This window comes from Embiotoca jacksoni, unplaced genomic scaffold (genome assembly GCF_022577435.1).
Source record: "Embiotoca jacksoni isolate LCO1_2020_lvr unplaced genomic scaffold, fEmbJac1.0.p SCAF_14, whole genome shotgun sequence".
NCBI lineage: Eukaryota > Metazoa > Chordata > Actinopteri > Embiotocidae > Embiotoca > Embiotoca jacksoni.
The window spans coordinates 7,834,188-7,852,724 of NW_027185274.1; the positions used below are offsets into that span (position 1 = coordinate 7,834,188).

The window sequence follows — 18,537 nt, forward strand, 5'->3', positions numbered from 1 at the left end:
GGACATCTAAAAGTCTGAAAAAAAAAAATAAAAAAAAATGTGTTTTCCCCTTTCAGTAGGTGTGAAATTCGTGCAGAAAGATCAGCTGTCTTGTACTATTATTTTTAAAAGACTTCTGTGCCCAATGAGTCATGCTGTGAAACTTACATATGCAGTCAAACAGCCTGTGCATGCTCTCCCAGCTGTGAGCTGTTTCTGGAGGTGACCACAGCATCAAGGTGTCCTTCAGTGACATCTGTAGGCAATAATAGGAAAATGCAATATAGTTTCTGCATTTAACCTGTTCTCAGTGATGTAACAGGAGAAAACAAGTGCTATATTTATGTATTTATGAAGAAACAGGAACCTTGGGCGATACAGTTAGTCGGTGTTGTGTTTGCTACGGCTACGTTTGGTGCCATCTGTGCCTTTCAAGATTATAACAGGTGTTGTAAGGCTAACTGAATATAGTCCACTTGTACATTTATTTAGAGTCAGCAATGAGTCACATGGAAAGTCAGCATTTAATAGCAGTACAAAAATCTCTCCAGGAACCGTGTCTACGAAACACACAGTCAACTGTTTTATTGGAACTATTTTATTTCGTGGAAAGTCAACAGAACAGAAGGAATAGTGATATAGTGTTTTTCAACGATGTCATCATGAACAAACAAAGTGCATGACGCCTCACTGACTGACCAACATTGCCATCTCTAGAGCCATGCAATAAAAGTTATGCATATCATGCAAAACAAGAGGGCAAGGCAGAGCAACATACTCCTATTGCTGTTACAACACAGCCAGAGATCATGAGAGCCTGCATGACCTAGCAGTTAGGTAGAAGGGGGTCAAAACAAGTCAAGAAAATGTTGATGAGAAAATGGATGAATGCTTAAAGTGTCGAGCACGTTTACATGTTAGTACCATAGACTATTTATAGAAGGGTGAGTACAAGAGAATTCGACAGGATGTTTGTGCCAAATCGCACACTGTTGTTGTGCACATACCAGAAGTGGTGACGGCAACATTTTAGCCGGCGCTACAAAATGTCCCCTGTTTAGTTTTTATGAATTTCAAAGCTTTCTTAAAATTAATTAGCTGATTCATGAAAACTAAAAAAAGAGTGGTCTGACATTAATGAATCTAGCCTACATCTGTGGATGAATTGTTTAGCTGCAATGATTATACAGCATTTTCTTTTTTCTGTCTTGCAATACAAAAATGTCCCCTGTTTAGTTTTTATGAATTTCAAAGCTTTCTTAAAATTAATTAGCTCATTCATGAAAACTAAAAAAAGAGTGGTCTGACATTAATGAATCTAGCCTACATCTGTGGATGAATTGTTTAGCTGCAATGATTATACAGCATTTTCTTTTTTCTGTCTTGCAATATAACTCTTTTGATGTTGTTGTTTTTTTAACCATTATGACTACTCTAAAATACTGTAAATACTAAACAGCAATAGCCTTGGTGTTAAGCTCCCGTCATGGTTTTGCCTTTTACTTTGTTGGGTTTCCTGTTTTACTTTGAAGTCACTCACCTCTTGTGTCTGTTTTACTTTACTTCCTGCTCCCGTGTTTTGGTTTGGGGTTTTTTTCTCGCCAGTTCTTGAGCTCACCTCGGTCTTGTTTTCCCAGTCAGGTCGTCTCATCTCCTCGTGAGTTCACTGCTCTCCTGTGTATTACTCTCCAAGTATAACTACTCCCCGAGTTGTTGCCTTGCACCCTGAGTTTTCTCGTTGTCATTTAAAGTCAAGTAAAAAAAAAAAAAAAAAAAAAAAAAAAAAATTTCAGCTCTGTTCTTTTATAAATTTAATTTGTTTCACTCAAACCTGAACAGGATGTCACTGCTCTGAAATGTTGTAAAATTTAAACAAAATTGTTCACATAAAATATTTTTAAAGTAACACAAAAGCCCCATAATTGTTTTTTTTATTTTTTTGTTTGAAAAAAAAACATTTTAAAGAAGTATACAGCTCAAACTTCAGCACAAGTGGTCTGCACACAAGATCAGTTTCAGACATTTTACAGCTACAAAGCTTAGTTAAAAATTCATCTGAATCAGTTCAAAGATGATGTCAGATCGTCCGTTTCCTTGGCATCCTTTTTGTCTTCCACGCTGCTGTCTTCAGATGCTGCTTTATCACTTTTGTAAACAAAGAGAGATTGTGGTGGCAAATATTAATGCTTTTTGCAGGATTACAACAGCCAAAACATTTTAAGATAATTGAAAATACATATTATTATTATTATTATTATTACAGAAATTTAATGAAATCTATAATTACAGCTGTCCCAATGAATGAAGGGACAGAGGGGTTTCCTCTGGTATAATAATGTATAAATATTATCCTCATCATCAACATCCACAATGATAAGATGACATTCAGCTTAGTTGCCATCATTTAAAATTGAGGACTGGCATGAGGTTGCTGACCATGATAATACAAAACAATGCACATACATAAACAGAAGTTAAAATATCAAATGTAATGCTGGCCTCAGAACGCCGGATTGACCTGATCTTATCTCTCTCAAAACATGAATCTTTATCTAATTAAATTCAGTGATGAACACAGAAAAAGACGTTTTACCTTGTTCCTTCAAACTTCTTCATCCTGTAGGAGTCGCTTTTCTTCATCAGATGCAGAAGGACCATGTCACACAAAAAAACTCCCTGTTGAGTGAAGTTTTATTCAGTTCTGTGACCCTCACAACAGAATACTAAAGAAAATCCTTTGCAATTCTTTTAAGACATTTATTTTACAAATTATTAATGGTACTTACACCACCCATCAGACCCAGTACTGAACCAATCTTGGTAGCTGTTGGGATAATGTTGAACTTTCCAGCCTATATGAATGACAGCAGAAACACCAGAAATGTGTTTTTTTGATATAGTATGTTTTATTAAAATGCCTATGAATGGGGTTTGATGTGGATTTTACATTAGCTTCAAAAAGAGGCCTGTGTGTAGATGTTACCAAGAGCGCTCTGTCAAATCTTTCCTCATACATACTCCTCCAAAAACAAAGTTGTGACTCAAAGACAACTATCCATATCCTGTTAAACAAGAACCTGCCAACATTTTTCAGTTTGTTATTGTCTCTTAAGTTGCTTTTATCACTTGAATTATTTCACATTGTAATTCTTTGACAGTGTTTTTATACATTCACCCTGCACAATGCATTTTTCCTACCTTTCCATGCACCATGATGTTAAATCGGACACCGTAGACTTTATACAGAGATCGATAGCTTTCCCCAGCGGCCTTTTCAAAATATCTTGTGTATCTGTTAGAGGGGGAGGGGGGATATATATATATATATATATATATATATATATACATATATATGGAGATATGAGATAACAAGGGAATTGTAGTCTTTAAGTAGTTTATGAAAGTTAATAACTTTCTAAAATTTTCCACTTTCAAATAATTTGCTGTGAATTGTAAATAATAAAATCCAAACAAAGACAGTGTGTACACTGAGAATAACCTGAAGTTAAATCCTGCTGCAATGCTGCGGTTTGAGTCACTGACATCCAGGCGAGTGAAGTGGTACTGCGGATGGCAGTTCGAGTAACCTTTGTCGAGGTCACAGTCCCACTCTATCACGATGCCGATGGAGCCGCCCTGGAAAACAGGCATAATTTGACTGCATTGTTCTCCAGATTTTTTTTTTCTAGCACTTTTTCAGCATTTTCTAATTCACTCAGTGCCTTTGTAATGTGATCCTCGGGGGATGTTTCCTCATCGATGTGGAAAATTTAATGTGGTGCAAATGTGTCTAAAAAATGAGAAATTAAGTCAACTGATGTGTCGCCTGAGAACTGCCTTGTAAATTAAAAACCCACCTTTTTGTCATAATCCCATAAAAATCAAACATTATCTGTTCATTAATAGGAAACACGGCAAATCTCTTTCAGTCGGATACTGTTCTTGACAAATTTTATTTAACTGTTGTTTCTAAATTATTCTCAAGAATCAGTAAGATGTGAATATTAAAATAATAAACTTAAAAACAAAAAACTCATCATATATTTGTTTTAATGATTAAAAAATGTCAGCTGCTTTGCCTTTGAAAGGACAAGTTCACATTATTTGCTCTCACCACTTTTGACTGACTGATGTAGATATTGCACTGATGTTACCTGGCATGTTGTTTGTTTTGATTGAAATATCTACATAGATCAAAATAACAACAAAAAAAAATCCCAGGAGACATAAATTTGGTCATCTCTATAATCTTGTGACTCATGATACTGGGATTGGATTCTGTGTACGGCTCAGCGTTTGTCACTTGGCATGCTGTGATTTTCAAATCAGCTAAAGTAAAGTTCAAAGTTGTGTTGTGTAAAGTTGACAAAAATCGGTTGGAAAGTGTCATAAGAACTAACCGAGGTGGCCATGTCCAGGAAGTTGTATCCAGCTTGCCTGGTGATGTCTCCCAGGCGAAAGATGGGGCAGTAGGGGAAACGCTCCTCATCATATTTACACTTCTTCAAATAGAAGTCATCACTTGTTTGGTGAACATTGGACCTCAGAGTATAAAAACACACAGTGTATGTACAGTGTGCACTGCTTTTTGTACACAGCAGTTAACCAAACATAGAGAAGTTCTGAATGTTGAGGAATCACAACTTACTTTGAAAATGTGAATTTGGGAAAATGGATGAAATTCTTGATGTAGATGGTGAAGTTTTCTGCATTTGTCAGCAGAGACCCTCTGTAAAAAAAAATACATGAATATGTAAGGAAATAATTAGCACATTTTGAGGACTGATCAAGATATCAATACTCTCTCATAGTAAAGGGGTGAAAACTATAGTGTCTATTGGTGGAACTAGTGCGGTGAATTGTGGTAGGACAACTGAGTGGACAATGGCACACAGATTAACAGATATGACGTTATGTTATGATATGATGTCTGCTCTTTGCTCGGCTGAGCGTGGGACTTCAGGACTTGAAGTTATAAGGGCTAAAGAGTGGTTTTGGCTCAGTAGATTTATGGGGACACTGCCTGATAGCCACTACAGGACTGAGGCTAAAACATCATTTTATGAAAATACTTGCTGCACTTTTGGCATATTTTTTTTAATTAAATTAGAACACTTGCTTTTATTTGGTCTCTTGAATAACATTAGGCCTCATTACATGAATTAAACCATGACGTCAAGCTGCAAGAGTTGTTCAACCCATAGAATAGACAAGTGTCATTGCTTAATTTTGTCTATAAGTCACACTGTCATCATATTGGAAAATCATTTTTTCTGCCACCATACAGTTGAACATGTTTTCAACAGGGTTCCTTCTGTTTTAAATATTTATAGTACAGTGTAAAGGCACTGTAGTTTAAGTGTTTAAATTCGTGTCCACCCTTCAATGCAGGAAAGAGTCTGATTACTCTAAGATCCATTCTGCAGCGTAAAAACAACTCCAAACGTACAGCCAGAGTCATAGCAAACTATCTTCTGTGGCAATGACAGAACAAGGAGTCCTACAACATGCGAGATGCTCGGAACAATCCTCAGAACCTGCACAAACATTTAGCAGATTACAGATGTGTAGAAATAAGCATAACAACCGCACTTCATGTGCAAGGTTTATCCAAATGTTTGCATGTAAGCGCAAATTGAAATCAAGATCAAGAATGATTCATTTCCTATTTTTTATTCTTGTCGGCAAAACTCATGTGACCATATTGCTCCTTACTTGGGTTTGAATTCTCTCTCAATGGGACACCAGCCGAAGATTTCACAGGTACCAGTGGCATTTTCATCCTTTCTTAAGCAGCGGCCACTCGTGCTTCCTTTAAAAGTTAAGCACAATGAGACAGACACAAGTTATAGATCTCACACTAACATGTGAAAATACTTTAGTGTATCTACATCAAGTATACTGTACGTACATTAGTTCAAGTTTTAGACCCAAGCCATATTTCAGAAAGACACTAGGCCAGGCAACTTAAAAGGAATTTAAAATCAGTGTTGTTTGTTTCTTACCATGACCAGCGAGCACCATCCTTCCCTTTTTACAGTCCTCATCGCTTCTGCAGTGGCCATCCAGCACTTTGGGGCTCTGAGAACAAATGACAGAAGTTCAAGAAACACTAAAACCATAACGAACCTTTTTTTTTTTTTCAAGTCACAAATGAAGAACGGATGAAAAGCAGTTAACTTAATTCATGAGGCAAATGTGATGCAGTGATTTTAAGAGCTGTTGCACGAGTCACAATAGTGAGTATTGTGAATTTAATTTCTCTTAAAGTTTGGCATAATAGCAAAATACTCACATTGAGGCAAAATTCTAGGATCAATCAAATTTATGATATCTCACATCAAAATAATAAGATTATTTTAAATTAAAACTTTTATAGTCAAATAATCAGGTCATCTTACACTATATTTGAAATAATGGGGTCCTGTTTTTATCCAAGAATGCATTCAAATAAAAGTAAGAGGTTTCTGTTTTCTGGCAGCTTTACTGATATGAATGTTTTTGCAATGGTTCAGAAACTCTTCTTAAAATCTGTTTTAGTGACTCGCAGCACTGGAAGGCTCCCTCTCAAGTGTTGCAGCCTTTCACAAGCAGGCGCACGGCACTCGGTGGGAGGTGAGATGTATAGAAGAGCAGCTTTTTGTGTCTAATGTGCAGCGCTATTCTTCTTGGCCGCTGGCACTGAGGCAGGCATCCAAGAGAGTTTACATACCAGGAACCCTCTGTAAATGTGTGGCTGAAGATTTAGCTGAGAGAAATGATAAACGGTGCTACTGACACGTACACACACACACACACACACACACACACACACACAGGAAGATGAAGGCGGTGTCGCCACTGTTGAAAGTTTAAAAAAAAAAGGTGTTATGACTAAGCACTGTGAAGAAAACACAGACTAGTGTTCCTCTGGCTGTGATGGCTGTGCCGCCCTACGAATGCAGGAGAGGAACTTCAGATCGGACATATTCTATCTTACCGTCTGTTTCTCTGCTCATTGAGCACAAAACGTTAATGATGCACTACTTTCTAAATTTCAGAGGGACTTTAGGGGGTTAATGCAGTGCTTTACTGTCTATACTCAAAACCCCACTATGAGTAAGTGTGTAAGTGGGACACTTATTAGATGTCATTTAATAAATTATTTAAACATTTTATAAAATATATGTCTTCTTTAAATTGGTACTTTAAGCAGTAAACTGATTTGATCTGGCTCAGGTAACCTTTTATCAAGAGAAATGTTTGTCGCTATAGTTACCGGAAATGACAAAATATCCAACAAGGCAACATAAAAGTAAAAAACATGAAAAGTTAAGAGTTGGTGTATTTTTATCTTTGAAATACAGCTCAAAAAGTGGAGCTTAAATGAAATAACTATAAAATAAACACAGTGTCAGGCAGCTCCAAACTGCGATCCAAGTGGAGTTTTGCATAGAGACACGGTGTCTAAACAACCCACCATGCCCTCTAGCGAGTTTACTCTTGCAAGTGACTACTAGTATCCTTCCGTCAAACAAAATACAAAGTTGTGTGAAGTCTGCTGCCTCCTTTTGACAACTGATTGACAGTTGCAGGAAAACAGTGAGCAAAAATTAACTTTTTCACTCTCAGTCCTGAATACAGAAAACAGAAACCCTTATTTGCCCTGAGGAGCAAACAAAGTTAAGTCCTTAAGCAGCCACACTCATAATACCAGAGAAGAATTGAGAGAGTTTGTGTGTGTAACTGTATTGTGGTGAAAGTTTCTTTGGACCAGTATCTGTCACATGACCTCCAATTCCAACTAAGGACACAACAATAGCACACCAAAATCACTGTGTGATGCAACACGTCCTCACATCGAAATGACAATATAGATCTAAATCAACATATAGGACAGGGACAGGCGTACCAGACCTTTGTCGTCATGGCAACAGTAATGACAAGTGATTGACGTTGTGGGATCGGCACCAGAACTACTTGGTTTGGTTTGGGAAAAGATCGCTGGGTTAAAATAAGTACGTTTGTTAGGTTTGTTGCATAACTTATGTTGTGAATGTGATGATGTAAATACGTTACGTAAGTTAACATGTGTAGAAGTTAAAATAAGTAAACTTTGACTCCTTTTTTCGTACGTGACACAAACCACAATCTCCTGGGTTAAAATCAACAAACATCAAGACGAGTCAACGTACACTTATTTTAACGTACTTGCTGAAGTTGAGATGAAGTCAGTTAAAGTCGGAAGTTAAAATAAGTCAGCGGAGACTTTATGTCAAGTTAATAAGTCAAGTCAACGTTGACTTATTTTAACTTAAAATAAGTCAATGTTGACTTTTGAAACAACCGTTTCTGGGAGGAAGAAGGGTTTGATCCCTCCAACCACCCAAACCTCCTCCCTTCGTGGACTTTGTCACTCTTTATAGTACGTCACCTAGCTTCCTCCTTTGCTCCTGTCATAATTACCATGACCACTAAAGGTCACCTACATAAATATTGGTCTTTTTAAACCCTTTTTAAACCCTTTATACAATCGACCAGTGTTGTTATTGTAAGGTGCTGTCTGTTAGGAAAAATAGTAACTCATTGTCAGTGTGTAAATTAAGTTACTGCTATGTGTGTAAAGTTTCCGTTAGTCTATGCATAAAACTTTAGATGAAATGTCTCGTACTGCATGCACATTCCACGAGTTCCTCTCTTGCAGTATATGGCCCCTCGGGGGAGTAGGAACTCGTTTATCTAGTTTAGCACACACATAGGTTAAAAGCAAACATACCCATATAGGATGCAAAGAGCATTGAACCCCTACGCACTCACGTTACACAACATGTGACCTTATCTATAGGAATGTAATCACATGCTGTTTTATAACCCCATGTATACAATAAAAGGAGCAAAGAGGGAAGTCTGTGTTGGAGTTGACTGATGCCAGGTGAAGAGCTTACAACTCTAAGACCCTGCACGGACTTCCCTTGCTTGCAAGTAAAACTCAGATTTGGGTCCAAGCCTTGTTTTTGTCTGACTGTGGGTTTGATTCTTATTCTATCAGCGCTATGTTGTAGTTCTGAACCTAACACTGTCGAGCTGTGTTATGTGTAGCACACTTAATAATCACCAAAACATTACGACTGCAATTCATCATATATGAAAATAATGATTAGCAATGATCAAACATATCATTCATGTTGACTGCTCCTGTTGCAGTCAGCTGTGTGACAGGATATATTCATATATAGACATATAGTCAGTTGTAATTTACATGTAAATCATAAATCCATATATTCTTACCTCAGCACAATGTCCCAGCTTCTGGTTTGGCGTCTCTAAGAAATTGGTTACAATAAAGAGAACAGCTTCACCCTGTATGTAGAGAAAACAGTGTAAATTGGTCGTTATAGTGAAATCATGACATTATGACTCCTGTGCTGCCTTCCTCATTTCCTCCTCAGCTTCCTCAGTATGTTCCACCTCAGGCCGCCACCTGATGCCACTCCTGCATGCAGACCTGTCGTGAGTATTTGAAAACCTAAAACTTTTTCTGACTCTCTGTCACATTATATTTGAAACAGAATAATGGATACTATATTAAAGTTTTATAGCCTCAGCTTTAACTTGAGTAAGGCCGTTTTAATAAAGAACTGTGGGTGATATACCCCTTTAAACACCCTTTAAACGAAGTCCTGATTGATGCTCACAAACTTCGAGATTATTGATCATCAGGACTTGCTTTGCAGTCATTTTTGCTTTTTTTTTGTTTCAATATTATCCTCTTCATTGCATTTTCACATTTACTCCTAATATTGACTAAACGGCAACTCTCAATCCATTGTAAACCACATGAGCTCTGTGCATGAAGCAGCTGTGTGTCATTTAAATGACATACTGCGTTCTTTTTTTTTTAACTGCCTGCCCATTTGTTTACATCCAGCGAGTCTGTTGACAACTTTTATCCAGAAAACACACCTTTGAAGGAATATTCTCACATTTTGGGAAACAAGCTGAGTTGTGCTGTGGTTGAATTGTTTTCACCTGTGGTGGGATGACATAGTCCTCCGGTCCCCACACCATCAGTCCAGACTCAGAGGTGTTGGACACCGAGACTCCCTTCACTTTGGTTGTCACAGAACTCTGGATGGCCTCATCTGTCTCCTGGTAGCCTTTCTTGATTACAAAAACCCACCTTCGTATGAAAGCAGAAATAAAATCAACAGTATTCTCAACTATACATATATAAAATTCTTACATTGACTGTATTTTATAGGCTACCTGTTGTAATTGTCATTTATTATTGAGCATTTTGTGACTTCCGTTCCGGAAAGTTGCAACCAAATAAAGTTTGTTTAAAAGATTAGGCTTACTAGCTTTTGTTAAATGGGTGTTAAAGCTACAGGGCAGCCCTCAACATCAGAAGAAACTTCTTGTGACCAAAAAAAAAACAAAAAAAACCAGGCATATAAAAAATGTTTAATTTACCCATATTATTCTAAATTAGCCTCCAACCTCCAGATATCTTCAATGGGCCTTGTTGGAGTCATTAAATTTCCACCATTACTCTTAATATTTCTAATAACATATAACTAACAGTACTCTAAGGAATAAACTGCTCACCAACAATTTCTATAGTATTATTTAGAATATTTGCTCTGTGTTCTGTTGTTTTCAAGGTTTTATTTTAAGTATTTTCCATTAAAGCTATAGATTGAGGTAATAGCACAATCGTTTACTTACCCTATAAGGTAACCAATGATACATATCTGAAAAAGTCTGTACAAAACTCCAAGTTTTTTATTCTCTGCAACAAGATATTTTTCCGTTTTGTAGTGGAATAAAGATACAAAACTTTGTTTCAAGAAGCACCCAGCCATCAAGCATCTGTGAGTGAACAGTTTGATATCACTGGTCCACACCCACATAGACGGTCAAAGGGAAGTTTCTTATCACGGTAAACAGCCTGAGGAATATAATCACATGCTGTTTTATAACTCCATGTATACAATAAAAGGAGCAAAGAGGGAAGTCTGTGTTGGAGTTGGCTGATGCCAGATGAAGAGCTTACAACTCTAAGACCTGCACGGACTTCCCTTGCTGCAAGTAAAACTCAAGCCTTGTGTTTGTCTGACTGTGGGTTTGATTCTTATTCTATCAGCGCTATGTTATAGTTCTGAACCTAACACTGCTCAGTAGGATCCTCCAACCCCTCCCACCCTGGTGCACTGGTGCCTCAACAACATCAAGCACAGTATCCACTTAGCACTTTCAAAATAATACTACCAATTTAATAACCTATTATTGATCCCAGTGGAGGAGCACAAGCCTAAATCGTCCTGCTTAATTATTTACTTTTCACTCTTGCATTTAATAGCAATACTGAACAAGAAAATGTCAGTAAATAAGGATTTCTGCTCAGAGGTAATGACAGATTAGCTGGCCAACACTGCTGATTATTTAATTTAAGTGAAGAAAGTTGACATCTCAACATACAGTATGTCATGTGAAAAAGTAAGAACATCTCATGGTAATTATGGACTCAAAGCAAACATTTAATCCTCTTTGAAACAGTGCATATTCATAAAGGGGGTATACTCAAACAAATGATGTAATTTAAACAAATTTAAAAACAACACAGATCAGTCACCTAGATATTTTGTATGTTTTGACCTGTTGTATTTCCTGTTTTATTTTGAAGTGTTCACCTGTCATGTCATTTCAGTTCCTGCGCTCCTGTGTCTCCTGCTCACTTGATTTGTCACACCTGCGTCAATTTACTCACCTTCCCCTGTGGTCTTAAACCTTATTCACGCCATTTTTTGTCATATCCAGATTAAATCCAGATTGTTTTTTTTTTCAAGGTCTGGACAGCTAAATAAAGTGACCAGCAATCATGTCATATTTTATTATTGCATTACTGTTTCTGATGCATTAAACATCATTTTCATGATGAAGGTGCAGTAAATCTCACCAGGTTGACAAAATCAGTTTAAAAAAATACAATGATGAAGACTTAATCAGAATCTCTTGAATATATGTTTTGTTGAAAATCAGTATTTACTTTAAATAAACAGGTTGAATCTGGATTTAAAGCAGAAACCGCTTTGAAGCCTTTAAAAGTTCATTTTGTTTGGTGGCATGTGTTGCTAAACAACGATTGGTGTTGACTAAGCGATAACAGAAACAGACACAATATATCTGAGCTTTTCTGTTTCAATTTTAGGTACTAATACGGTTTAAAATGTACTTCTTTTGCTTTAAATGACAGAGTTGATGATCATCTCTCACATGTACCCAAGGCCCCCTACTCCGGAAGCATCAGTGAGCTTCAACAGGAAATAGGTTGTGACAAATAGTTGTCTCAGGTCCTTTATAGCTTTAATTCACATGTTGAATGTGTAAACTGTGATTACTTGTACATTTGAATGTACTTTTTGACATGATCATTCATTCAATGTGAAAAAGTAACGGTGGTGTCAAACATAAGGTTTATGCATTTCCAATAAATGGACTCACTTACTGAAATCTGATGGTCTTGTGGTTTTGTCCCGTGACACTCGGAGGAAGTAAAACTGCTTCACCATATTGCTGTTCACACTGTACGAAATGCTGACGATGGATGCTGACAAGTGGACTTTCCTTATAGCCATGTGCTTCATTTGTGTGTCTTCAAATGGTGAGTCCTAAAGAGAAATTAAAGTGTGAAAATATTCTACGACTTAAAATGTTTAATAAATAAACCACCAGTTTTACAATTTGTAAATTGTATATTCTCTTTAAGTTATCTTTGAATTCTTTTGGTTTGATATATACTGAGCCTTTCACAAATCTGTTGATGTCCATGAAGTCCATATAATTATTTCATAAAATCTCACATAAACTCATGTTTGATTTGTAGATAAACAGATATTCAGCACAAATAAAAACATATTTTCTACTAAACCGAAATAAATCAGGCTGTCTCTTGGCAAAACATATATTCCGATTGTCCAATGTTGTGGATCATATCCATTGTTAACGTGATGAAATGCATTTTGTTTGTTTGTCCCAACTTTTTTGAGATGTGTTGCTGGCATCAAATTCAAAATAAGAATATATTTTTTATAAAACAATAACATTTCTCAGTTTTAATAGTTTAATAGTTTGGTCTATTTGCAATTACATGTGGGTTTATGTGATTTACAAATCATTGCATTCTGTTTTTATTTACATATTACACTGTTTGATTTCACATATCTAATTTTAGCTTAAGTGTTTGTGTATTGACCTAAGATATTTTCAGTACCATGTTGTCAATTGTTTAATGTTAGAACCGTTAAAACAGTTTTCACTTTTAAACATATATTAATTGATAATGGACTAATTATTTAGACTCGGTAAGCAGATGAACTTGTGTTAATGTGGTTTTATATTTTCTACTTTTCTCTGCTTAATTGTTCTTTGTAATAAATCTAACTCCAGTTAGATTCGATGAATTTATTCCCAACGCTGACAGTTTATTTGAAGATGTGAAGACATGAGATAAAAGAGAGGAGAGTTTCTGCTGTTGGAGCTCTTATTTATGTGACCATGAAATAAGTGACCTAAACTTCTTATCTTGTTTCACTCTTCCCATTCAGATATGCAGCCCTATGAAGAATCTTGTGAGCAGGATTTTTGTGAAACGTACAAACTCAGTGCTCCACTTGGCTCCTCTGTGCTCCTATCATGCCACTTCGAAACACCTAGCCCCGACAGGGTGACATGGGCCCACATTTCTAGGGTGGACCTGGTCCAGCTCTCATCTGGGGGGCGTATTAAGTTCCTGGACCCCCGATATGGCCGAGTGAAAGCTTTCCCGAACCAGGGCTCAGAAGGAAACTACTCCATCTGCATTGATGGGCTTAAAAACTCGGACCTGGGCTGTTACCGCTGCAAGCAGGGGGATTACTGTTTTCAAGTGGAGGTGTTTGCAAAGAGAAGTAAGTGTAGTTCTATTTGCAGTGTTTTACTTTCCATGGTCAAAAACCTCAAAGGCCAAGCACATGAGAGGAAGAGTGATTGAGCTATTGTTTCCTTTGCAACATGTCTCTAAAAAAAACCCACAACTTTTGCAGGTACACTGAGCGACAAGATGTGGCTACTGATTTACATCTGTGCTGGTGGGGCTGCTCTCCTGCTGAGTGTCTGCTGCTACTTCTGCTGCAGGAAATGCATGGGTGAGCACCTGCCCTCTCCGCCACTCTCAGTACATAAAGCAGATATTGTTATTGCTGGACTCAATAGATGGATGCATGGACTGTTCATTTAACAAACTTTCTGTATCTATTTTAGTGCTCTGTGACAAAACACAGGGTGATGCAAACCATGCTGCAGGTATTGAGGGTAAGTAATAATTTCAACAGCACCAGCTTACTGCAGACTGTTGCCTGGTGCACGCTAGAGCACAGGACGAACTTTTTATCTTAATTTCTCAAGCTTCAAATCATTTGTTCTTGGTCTCAATTTCTATTTTTTATTTGTGTCAGAGATCCTTACAATTGACTATCCATTATTTTTTTTTAAAACAAAAAAAAAACATGATTTTTGATTTATGTATAAATTATTATTCTCTTGAAGAAAGCACATAAAATTTTAAATAAAAAAAATAAACACCGACAGCAAAAATAAAAATCTCAGTCTGAACCTGTGACATCTGTTACAAATCTAACATAGGAAAGCGCTTGAATAAAAATTAGAAAGCTGTTGCACGCTGTCTCACTTATTGCTGCATAATTTGTTGCCAACAAACAGTTGACATTATGGCTGCAAAATCACCATCGCTGGCCGTTACGTCTCATGATGTACAAATGTATTGTTTGTAACTGGTTTCACTTGTTAAATAGAAGAGCACTCAGTGAGCACAGACCTCCACCAAGGCCCACTGTCCACTCTACTAAATCTCCCCTGTGAAACTTGTGTCCCCGAGTGCTCCATTACAACTGCTTGCTGTGTTAAGTTTGAGCAAGTACATGTGTATCCAAAAGGAATACTGGCACCTGTGAATTTGCATTGTGATACAGTCATTGTATTTGTAGAATGGCCTATGTTTTGCCACTATTGAACTTTACCCCCATTTTAACATGAATGATATTTACAAGGCAAATAGCAATATCTATCAATGTTAATGAAAGTCCAATGCAGGACCGAAGACCGACAACCATTCACTCTTAAAGTTAATTTTTAATTATCACCAAACATGCATGTTTTGGACTGTGGGAAGAAGAACTTGAAGAGAACCCACACAAGCACAGGGAGAAAATGCAAACGCAGAAATATACACAGAAAGGCCTCCAAAAAGTAGCAGGTTCAAACCCTGAACCTTCCTGCTGTGAAGTGACAGTGCTAATCACTGCACCACTGAGCCATGCTGAAAACTAACATATAAATTGGACTTTTTTTAAAACTTGGAATAGTCAGCCTTGTCAACTGTTTTCCTCCTTCTTCCAGTTCTTAACATGCTTTAGGCTAAGCAGCCTACCTACTGGCTTCATACGTGCATTTTTTTTCACAAAGCCAGCCCTTCAGGTTGCTTTATGTAATGTTCCCCTTGCAGGTGCGACTGCTCCACCTGAAGCAGCAGGAGGCAGAGTGCCAGTACGTCAGCAGCAGAGAGGTATTTATCACAATAACAATACAAACGCATAATCATTTCTATAAAGTTTATGGAAATAGGACAAATACTACTTTTGATCTGTTTTATTATAGTATATCTGACCTGCGATTGTTTCACTGACTCAATGAATTTTCTTTTCCTGCAGGAGCAGACAATAATAATCTTGTCTATGGTGCATTCTCTTCTTTCTTTTAAAATCATCTATTAATTATTTCAGGAATCTTACCTCAAACATAACAAATGGTAATTTTCATATTTTTTAAAACAATAGAAAATGATGACCAATATCCAGCCCGTGATAACCCCACCAGGAACCGCGGTGGTCCACCAGAAGTTCAGCAGGATCCAGACTGGACTCAGCCCAGTCAAAGCACCAGTGGGATTTATCCAAACTTGAATCAATTAAACTTTGAAAAGGTGGCGAGTGGGAGAACAAGACAGAGATTTCACATAGGTACTTAATAATGGTCAACATATTTACTGCTGTTTGTAATACTTGTGACTGCAGTATGGAGTAACTCAGTCTTCTCTCAACTCCTCAGAACTCTTCAACAGATTACGGCAAGCAAGTTTCAGTCGACATTATTATGGTAATATGACCATCTTTGATTACATTGCTTCATATCAATTTTGCCAGGTATTTTAATATTCCTTTTTATTACATAGTTAATCATGCTGAACTCAACCAGCAACAAGCTGCGTCAATGCAGGCAGGGAATCATCACACAGGTAGTTTCATTGGATTGGTCTTGCATTATCAGAATTATTTATCTCTGGGAATAAATAATAAATAAATACTTCCAATTTTGACTGATGTGTGTTTTGTTTTCCAACAGGTTTGAAAAAGAAGAAAACCAACAAACGTGAGTGCTGACTTCATCTGTGGAAATGTTAGCGATGAAATTATACTGTGCGCTGATCTGCTCTCCCACGTTTCCACTGTTTCCCTCTCAGAAAGTGAATACAACAACCCGATTTACAACAGGAGCGCCGACGAGTTCAGCCAACTGTAGAGATGCAAGAGTTTCAACGTCATTTGACAATGATGGCTATTGATTATTAATTTACTAGTTACGAGTTTGACTTCTTTGATGGTTTAAGGTGTTACCAGTTTTGATGTATTTTTTGTGGTATTTTTTTGTGGCACTGTATTTCACTGTCTGTACTGCATATGTACGATTGCTGTTTATTAAAGTTCATCAAATAAATAGCTTCACATTACAATTAGTCAAATCCTTTCGGTATTTCGTGTTCTAAAATGTGTGTGTGTGTGTGTGTGTGTGTGTGTGTGTGTGTGTGTGTGTGTGTGTGTGTGTGTGTGTGTGTGTGTGTGTGTGTGTGTGTGTGTGTGAGACGCATGTGTGTGAAGCATGGGTACATGGGTAAAAAAATTTCCCCTCGGGGATTAATAAAGTATATACCTACAGCTGGTAAAGAGGTGGTACTTGCTGGCATAACCTGGTTTTCAAAGTGTCAAAGGCTTTGATGTGGTGCCCAGCGGATATTACCAAGCCATTGCTGTAGCGAAACTGCGCCACTACTTCCTGGGACAAACTGACACCTTAATTATCTTCACAGTTGCTTCCCATGGATGTTTTGTGAAAAGACAAGTAAGCTGAGAAGTCTCATAATCATGTCTGCGTGTTTATTTGTGACACCAATTGTTTACTTTTTCTAATTTTTGTTGTTTCATTCAGTAGAAATATACCACAAGTCTGACTGTAGTCATCATGGCACCTGCAGACAGGGGCAAAGCTAAAATTATTATGTTAATACCTCTAATCTGTGAAAGAAAAATTAAAGGTAATACTTTTTAGATAAAGATCACGACATTATATTTCTGAACTATGTTTAACAATATTTCCTATTGTGTTTTCTACAGAGACAAACAGAAATGATTTTCTGGCCGTATCAGGACAGTTTTTCTGCACCAAAGATGGGTTCAACATTACCATCCCCCAGAATGCCACAGTCCCACCTCTAAACCTGGATGCAGTCTGGATCCCTTCTTGCCAAAACCACAACTGTAGACCCCAAAAAAGGTTCGCTGATGCTGTCACTTTCAACTTTCCATACAATGACTGTGGCACCCAGTCTAGGGTAAATGTAAGAACACACATCCACCAGCCTTCAGATAGGTCAGGAGGTATTTTTTTTGCTGAAGGGTTTGACTTGCAGATTGCAGGAGGGAATATTACCTACTGGATCAACATTGAGGTGAAACAACATACCCAGAGAGGCTTCATACTCCGTGACACTCCTTTCCAGTAAGATGAAGAAAGTGATATACTTGTCTTGCTTTTTGAAGATAGTACACACCAATTTCTGTTTATTTTTTCTTTGTGGGTTTCCTTTCAGTCTTACTGTACAGTGTGGCTTTGCACTGACTAAAATGACTCAACTGGGCATCAAGGTGCAGCAAAACAAATTTGAGTTCCCATCAACATTGCAGAGAAAAAAATTTCCCCTCGGGGATTAATAAAGTATATACATACCTACCTACCTACCTACCAGAGCAAAGGAAGACTAAGAACTGAAATGAGGTTTGCCAAAGGTCAAAGCTTGCCATTTAAAATTTTGGCATTTATATTTCATTTCTCTGTGTTTATTTTTTACATGTTTCTGTATGCATTTTATATTAATGACAATAACTTTAAAATCACTGATGTTACTGTTAAAATGTGTTAGCATGTATAAAGATAAGTCCCTTTTACTTTGAAGGGCAAGTGTCAAACCTGGAGTATACAGTGTGGGTCTCACCGGCTTTTTTTTAATCTGCAGATTCCTCTTGCAGGTCCTTCTATTCCTCCCATGACCCTCCAACACTAACTGAACTTGGCCAACCTGTGTATGTTGAGGTGTTTGTTGTCAAACATGAGGACAAGGACTTGGTGCTGCTGCTGGAGGACTGCTGGGCTACCCCGACTGAGGACCCACATGACCCACAAAGATGGAAC

General features: G+C 37.4%; 2 protein-coding genes across 3 annotated transcripts; one reads left to right on the plus strand and one right to left on the minus strand.

Annotated features, from left to right (window-relative positions):
* Nucleotides 1-1,959: 1,959 nt before the first annotated feature.
* Nucleotides 1,960-10,823, minus strand: LOC138196905 (P2X purinoceptor 5-like). Its single transcript, XM_069147296.1, has 12 exons — nucleotides 10,687-10,823; nucleotides 9,988-10,138; nucleotides 9,247-9,318; nucleotides 5,985-6,060; nucleotides 5,695-5,791; nucleotides 4,628-4,708; nucleotides 4,380-4,521; nucleotides 3,479-3,615; nucleotides 3,178-3,271; nucleotides 2,766-2,831; nucleotides 2,573-2,655; nucleotides 1,960-2,124 (listed from the first exon to the last, which is right to left on the minus strand). The coding sequence occupies exons 1-12, from the start codon at nucleotides 10,821-10,823 to the stop codon at nucleotides 2,040-2,042; spliced, it is 1,221 nt and encodes a 406-aa protein (XP_069003397.1). The 3' UTR covers nucleotides 1,960-2,039.
* Nucleotides 10,824-12,559: 1,736 nt separating this feature from the next.
* LOC138196907 (uncharacterized) lies at nucleotides 12,560-16,789 on the plus strand. Of its 2 annotated transcripts, XM_069147297.1 has the most exons (11): nucleotides 12,560-12,622; nucleotides 13,566-13,907; nucleotides 14,043-14,144; nucleotides 14,260-14,310; nucleotides 15,521-15,580; nucleotides 15,726-15,752; nucleotides 15,852-16,034; nucleotides 16,123-16,170; nucleotides 16,247-16,309; nucleotides 16,417-16,443; nucleotides 16,535-16,789. In XM_069147297.1, the coding sequence occupies exons 1-11, from the start codon at nucleotides 12,562-12,564 to the stop codon at nucleotides 16,591-16,593; spliced, it is 1,023 nt and encodes a 340-aa protein (XP_069003398.1). In that variant the 5' UTR covers nucleotides 12,560-12,561; the 3' UTR covers nucleotides 16,594-16,789. The 2 variants fall into 2 exon arrangements, with proteins under 2 accessions (XP_069003398.1, XP_069003399.1); XM_069147298.1 differs by lacking the exon at nucleotides 15,726-15,752.
* The last annotated feature ends 1,748 nt before the right edge of the window (nucleotides 16,790-18,537 follow it).